At 36.9% G+C, this 7,327-nt stretch overlaps 2 protein-coding genes across 2 annotated transcripts; both read left to right on the forward strand.

Annotated features, from left to right (window-relative positions):
• Positions 1-4,743: 4,743 nt before the first annotated feature.
• Positions 4,744-5,157, forward strand: BESB_027040 (cytochrome c oxidase subunit iii subfamily protein; the record flags this gene model as incomplete). The annotated part of the gene is made up of 1 exon (XM_029361378.1): positions 4,744-5,157. One exon carries the CDS (start codon positions 4,744-4,746, stop codon positions 5,155-5,157), a length of 414 nt encoding a protein of 137 aa, XP_029214716.1.
• An 83-nt stretch (positions 5,158-5,240) lies between these two features.
• Positions 5,241-5,787, forward strand: BESB_027050 (cytochrome b; the record flags this gene model as incomplete). The annotated part of the gene is made up of 2 exons (XM_029361379.1): positions 5,241-5,279; positions 5,344-5,787. 2 exons carry the CDS (start codon positions 5,241-5,243, stop codon positions 5,785-5,787), a joined length of 483 nt encoding a protein of 160 aa, XP_029214717.1.
• Between the last annotated feature and the right edge of the window lie 1,540 nt (positions 5,788-7,327).

The raw sequence follows: 7,327 nt of genomic DNA on the forward strand, positions 1-7,327 counted from the left end.
TGGTTCTTTCGGACATCCAGAGGTATACATTCTAATTTTACCTGCTTTTGGTGTAGTCTCGCAGACATTATCTATGTATGCTGCTAGATCTGTCTTCGGTGGACAATCTATGATCTTAGCTATGGGTTGTATTTCTATTCTAGGTTCCTTAGTATGGGCACATCATTATGATGACAGTCGGTCTAGAGGTAGATACCAGAGCTTATTTCTCTGCTATGACTATTATGATTGCAATTCCTACCGGTACTAAGATTTTCAACTGGTTAGGTACCTATATGGCTAGCCATACAACTACAAGAACTGTAGATCTATGGGCTGCTCTTAGTTTTATCCTATTGTTTACTCTAGGTGGTACTACAGGTGTAGTTATGGGTAACGCTGGTATGGATATTGCCCTACATGATACATACTATATTGTAGCTCATTTCCATTTCGTATTATCTCTTGGTGCAGTACTAGCTACTATATGTGGCTTTATCTTCTATAGCAGAGATATGTTCGGAGATACTGTAAATCTATTCCATGTAAATACCGGTGCTTCTCCATATTTAAGCATCTGGTTTGTAGTCTTCTTAGGTAGTATCTTATTAATTTTCATCCCTATGCATATACTTGGTTTCAACGTTATGCCAAGAAGGATACCAGATTACCCTGATTATCTTTGTTATATTAATACATGGTGTTCAATTGGTTCTATATCCACAATAGTTATCATCTTAACTATGCTCTGCTAATGCACTTAACATGATGGTCATGAAAAGCAACAAGAGAACTTGGATCCGGTAAACAAAGACCTTCAAGATCTAAACCAGTAGTCCAACTCGTAGTATATACTCCCAGAAAAAGGTAGTTTATATCAACCTAGGAATCCCATTTTAGTAAGTGTAACATGGAGTCTAGCTTCAGTTGTTATCTGATTGGTATTGCATGCCTGGTGACTTAGAATATGATTCTTATTAATGGGAGCACAGTTCCCTGGGTATCCAATCCAGTGCTCTGCCTTGGGCATTGAAACTAACCCACAGTTCAACCCTGTATTATAAAATCCAGTAGACTCATGTCCTTGTCGTTTATATAAATCTATTAATGCTTGTCAAGTTCCTTGTATCTAGTTAGCTCACTGCGTACTTAGGATCAGACCAAAAGAGTTCACTAATGGTACTAGAAAATAGGAGATCGCGTTAGTTCTTGGGAAAACGACTTCCGAACCACCAATATATATTGGTACAAAGAAGTTACCATATCCTCCGTACAAAGCAGGCATTAAGAACATAAAGATCATAGCTAGGCCATGTATCGTTATTATCACATTATAAGTAGCTATCGTCTCTGTACAAATGATCCGCGATCCAGAACTGTATAACTCAAATCGAATAAACAAAGACATTATAGTTCCTAGAATACTGAAGATGACTCCGGTTATGAGATACAGACAACCAAGTTCTTTATGATTGCAGTACACCACCACCCCACTGGACTGCTTAAGACAGCTAAAAGTGTTGGATTTCAATATCACGGTAATCATGTTTGCTTGGAAGCTGGAAGACGGAATCGTTATTAAGCGCCAGGTAGTCCTGGACACTGAATCCATGAGCGTGAACATTGGATGTCACCATGGTATAGTTACGGTACATATATAAAATCTACAGTACGATTTGAGATTTGTTACGTGACGAGCGGTGTGTTTAAGACTAGTTTACATGCGCTCATTTTAATATGTAGTTATTTAACGAAGTTCTATTGTGCTAGCATGGTTTCGAGAACACACCAAATTTCCATGAGTCTATTCCGGGCACACCTCGTCTTTTATCGGTGTGCTCTCAATCTAAATTCATCTTATAACTTTGGTTTCTTAGTTGCAATTACCTTTGTACTCCAAATAATTACAGGTATCACTTTAGCGTTCCGATATACTTCTGAAGCATCTTGTGCATTTGCTAGTGTTCAACATCTAGTTAGAGAGGTAGCAGCAGGATGGGAATTTAGGATGTTGCATGCAACAACTGCTTCTTTCGTCTTCTTGTGTATCTTAATACACATGTCTCGAGGTATGTATAACTCCAGCTATAGTTATTTAACTACTGCTTGGATGTCTGGTTTAGTTTTATATCTACTTACTATAGCCACTGCTTTCCTCGGTTATGTACTACCATGGGGACAGATGAGTTTCTGGGGTGCTACAGTCATTACTAATCTCCTTTCTCCAATACCATATTTAGTACCTTGGTTACTCGGTGGATACTATGTATCTGATGTAACATTAAAACGATTCTTTGTATTGCACTTTATATTACCTTTTGTAGGTTGCATTCTAATTGTATTACACATCTTCTATTTACATTTAAATGGTTCTAGTAACCCTGCAGGTATTGATTCCGCACTTAAAGTAGCCTTCTATCCTCATATGTTAATGACCGATGCTAAATGTCTATCCTATCTAATTGGTTTAATTTTCTTACAAACGGCTTTTGGTTTGATTGAATTATCGCACCCAGATAACTCCATACCAGTGAACCGGTTTGTAACTCCGCTTCATATCGTACCTGAATGGTACTTTTTTAGCATATTATGCGGTGTTAAAAAGTAATCCCATCCAAAAACCGGTGGTTTGTTTAGTATTTATGTCCTCTCTCATTAACTTAGCTCTTTTATCTGAAATTCGAGCTTTGAATACTCGAATGTTGATACGACAACATTTTATGACTCGAAATGTAGTCAGTGGATGGGTAATTATTTGGGTATACAGTATGATCTTCTTGATTATTATTGGTAGTGCTATTCCACAAGCGACTTATATCTTATATGGTAGATTAGCTACTATCGTATATCTTACTACCGGATTGGTTCTATGCTTATACTAAATCAATAGTTATAATGACTACAGCTTCCAAGCAAACATGATTACCGTGATATTGAAATCCAACACTTTTAGCTGTCTTAAGCAGTCCAGTGGGGTGGTGGTGTACTGCAATCATAAAGAACTTTGGTTGTCTGTATCTCATAACCGGAGTCATCTTCAGTATTCTAGGAACTATAATGTCTTTGTTTATTCGATTTGAGTTATACAGTTCTGGATCGCGGATCATTTGTACAGAGACGATAGCTACTTATAATGTGATAATAACGATACATGGCCTAGCTATGATCTTTATGTTCTTAATGCCTGCTTTGTACGGAGGATATGGTAACTTCTTTGTACCAATATATATTGGTGGTTCGGAAGTCGTTTTCCCAAGAACTAACGCGATCTCCTATTTTCTAGTACCATTAGTGAACTCTTTTGGTCTGATCCTAAGTACGCAGTGAGCTAACTAGATACAAGGAACTTGACAAGCATTAATAGATTTATATAAACGACAAGGACATGAGTCTACTGGATTTTATAATACAGGGTTGAACTGTGTAAAGATCATTGTGTTATGGTTCTATCACAAACCATTGAGATTACGAAGTTATGGTTTTGGGCTCGTGAGTGTCTCTCAATAACTAGCTGAGTGCTTGTACGATAATTATATCAATGCAGTACCAATTAAGGCGTGTAGCATCTCCTATGCTCCTTAACATCACAGCTATGTCGAATTATCGCACCCAGATAACTCCATACCAGTGAACGGTTGTAACTCCGCTTCATATCGTACCTGAATGTACTTTTTAGCATATTATGCGGTGTTAAAAGTAATCCCATCCAAAACCGGTGTTTGTTAGTATTTATGTCCTCTCTCATTAACTTAGCTCTTTATCTGAAATTCGAGCTTTGAATACTCGAATGTTGATACGACAACATTTTATGACTCGAAATGTAGTCAGTGGATGGGTAATTATTTGGTATACAGTATGATCTTCTTGATTATTATTGGTAGTGCTATTCCACAAGCGACTTATATCTTATATGGTAGATTAGCTACTATCGTATATCTTACTACCGGATTGGTTCTATGCTTATACTAAATCAATAGTTATAATGACTACAGCTTCCAAGCAAACATGATTTACCGTGATATTGAAATCCAACACTTTTAGCTGTCTTAAGCAGTCCAGTGGGGTGGTGGTGTACTGCAATCATAAAGAACTTGGTTGTCTGTATTCATAACCGAGTCATCTTCAGTATTCTAGGAACTATAATGTCTTTGTTTATTCGATTTGAGTTATACAAGTTCTGGATCGCCGATCATTTGTACAGAACGATAGCTACTTATAATGTGATAATAACGATACATGGCCTAGCTATGATCTTTATGTTCTTAATGCTGCTTGTACGGAGGATATGGTAACTTCTTTGTACAATATTATTGGTGGTTGGAAGTCGTTTTCCCAAGAACTAACGCGATTCCTATTTTTCTAGTACATTTGACTCTTTTGGTCTGATCTAAGTACGCATGAGCTAACTAGATACAAGGAACTTGACAAGCATTAATAGATTTATATAAACGACAAGGACATGAGTCTACTGGATTTTATAATACAGGGTTGAACTGTGGGTTAGTTTCAATGCCCAAGGCAGAGCACTGGATTGGATACCCAGGGAACTTTGCTCCCATTAATAAGAATCATATTCTAAGTCACCAGGCATGCAATACCAATCAGATAACAACTGAAGCTAGACTCCATGTTACACTTACTAAAATGGGATTCCTAGGTTGATATAAACTACCTTTTTCTGGGGGAGTATATACTACGAGTTGGACTACTGGTTTAGATCTTGAAGGTCTTTGTTTACCGGATCCAAGTTCTCTTGTGCTTTTCATGACCATCATGTTAAGTGCATTAAGTATAGTGGTATCCAGCGTATATTTGAAAAACCAACATTTGTATACAAGCTGTACGAATATCATGACATTCACTTTGGTAGTCGCCTTCTTAATGTTAGTCTGTACGGAATACTTAGGACTATCTCTTTATATTAATGATAATGCATTTGGTAATGGACTTTTCATCTTAACTGGTATACATTTTAGCCATGTTATTGTTGGAGCTATCCTTGTATTCTTCACTCAAAGTATCTATAGTTCTTTAGTTACTTACATGCCTACAAGCTCTATAATGCTAAGCAAATCTAAAGGTATGTTATGCAAGATCTTTACAGAACCATTCACTATTTTATATCTACACTTTGTAGAAACCATGTGGATATTAATCCACATTACATTCTATCTCTAAATCATATAACGGTCGTAAGGTACGCCGGGATAACAGGTCAGATAATATGGGAGTTCTAATCCTCGGATTGTATCAGCACCTCCATGTCGGCTCATTACTCCCTTGTTATTGAACAAGATTCAGTTAGGAACGCTAGTTCACCGTCAGATGTAATACGTGAGCTGGGTTAAGAACGTCTGGAGACAGTTTGTTCCCTATCTACCATATTATCTAATTGGTTTAATTTTCTTACAAACGGCTTTTGGTTTGATTGAATTATCGCACCCAGATAACTCCATACCAGTGAACCGGTTTGTAACTCCGCTTCATATCGTACCTGAATGGTACTTTTTAGCATATTATGCGGTGTTAAAAGTAATCCCATCCAAAACCGGTGGTTTGTTAGTATTTATGTCCTCTCTCATTAACTTAGCTCTTTTATCTGAAATTCGAGCTTTGAATACTCGAATGTTGATACGACAACATTTTATGACTCGAAATGTAGTCAGTGGATGGGTAATTATTTGGGTATACAGTATGATCTTCTTGATTATTATTGGTAGTGCTATTCCACAAGCGACTTATATCTTATATGGTAGATTAGCTACTATCGTATATCTTACTACCGGATTGGTTCTATGCTTATACTAAATCAATAGTTATAATGACTACAGCTTCCAAGCAAACATGATTACCGTGATATTGAAATCCAACACTTTTAGCTGTCTTAAGCAGTCCAGTGGGGTGGTGGTGTACTGCAATCATAAAGAACTTGGTTGTCTGTATCTCATAACCGGAGTCATCTTCAGTATTCTAGGAACTATAATGTCTTTGTTTATTCGATTTGAGTGAACACATAAGATCATCGAATTTAACGGTATGCTCCTGAAAGTAACGGTACAAGCTGTAAACAAAGGACTCCTTAACTTAAACTGAGGAGTCAAGTAGGTACAAACCGTACAAGGATTAATTATGTCCATCTGTGCATCTAAGTTGAGACTATCGGTTATATATTTTAGACGCTAACTTCCCGGCTAAACTTTGACTTATTAAACCAGCCTGGGATCATAAAAGTACTATGTATGGTAAGATTGAGCGTGAACATTGGATGTCACCATGGTTATAGTTACGGTACATATATAAAATCTACAGTACGATTTGAGATTTGTTACGTGACGAGCGGTGTGTTTAAGACTAGTTTACATGCGCTCATTTTAATATGTAGTTATTTAACGAAGTTCTATTGTGCTAGCATGGTTTCGAGAACACACCAAATTTCCATGAGTCTATTCCGGGCACACCTCGTCTTTTATCGGTGTGCTCTCAATCTAAATTCATCTTATAACTTTGGTTTCTTAGTTGCAATTACCTTTGTACTCCAAATAATTACAGGTATCACTTTAGCGTTCCGATATACTTCTGAAGCATCTTGTGCATTTGCTAGTGTTCAACATCTAGTTAGAGAGGTAGCAGCAGGATGGGAATTTAGGATGTTGCATGCAACAACTGCTTCTTTCGTCTTCTTGTGTATCTTAATACACATGTCTCGAGGTATGTATAACTCCAGCTATAGTTATTTAACTACTGCTTGGATGTCTGGTTTAGTTTTATATCTACTTACTATAGCCACTGCTTTCCTCGGTTATGTACTACCATGGGGACAGATGAGTTTCTGGGGTGCTACAGTCATTACTAATCTCCTTTCTCCAATACCATATTTAGTACCTTTGGTTACTCGGTGGATACTATGTATCTGATGTAACATTAAAACGATTCTTTGTATTGCACTTTATATTACCTTTTGTAGGTTGCATTCTAATTGTATTACACATCTTCTATTTACATTTAAATGGTTCTAGTAACCCTGCAGGTATTGATTCCGCACTTAAAGTAGCCTTCTATCCTCATATGTTAATGACCGATGCTAAATGTCTATCCTATCTAATTGGTTTAATTTTCTTACAAACGGCTTTTGGTTTGATTGAATTATCGCACCCAGATAACTCCATACCAGTGAACCGGTTTGTAACTCCGCTTCATATCGTACCTGAATGGTACTTTTTAGCATATTATGCGGTGTTAAAAGTAATCCCATCCAAAACCGGTGGTTTGTTAGTATTTATGTTATCAACATGTCATGAAATATCAACAACGATGAAACTTATTTGGTTACATAACAACATAGAAGGTA

Source organism: Besnoitia besnoiti (assembly GCF_002563875.1).
Source record: "Besnoitia besnoiti strain Bb-Ger1 chromosome Unknown contig00143, whole genome shotgun sequence".
Taxonomy (NCBI): Eukaryota; Apicomplexa; class Conoidasida; order Eucoccidiorida; family Sarcocystidae; genus Besnoitia; species Besnoitia besnoiti.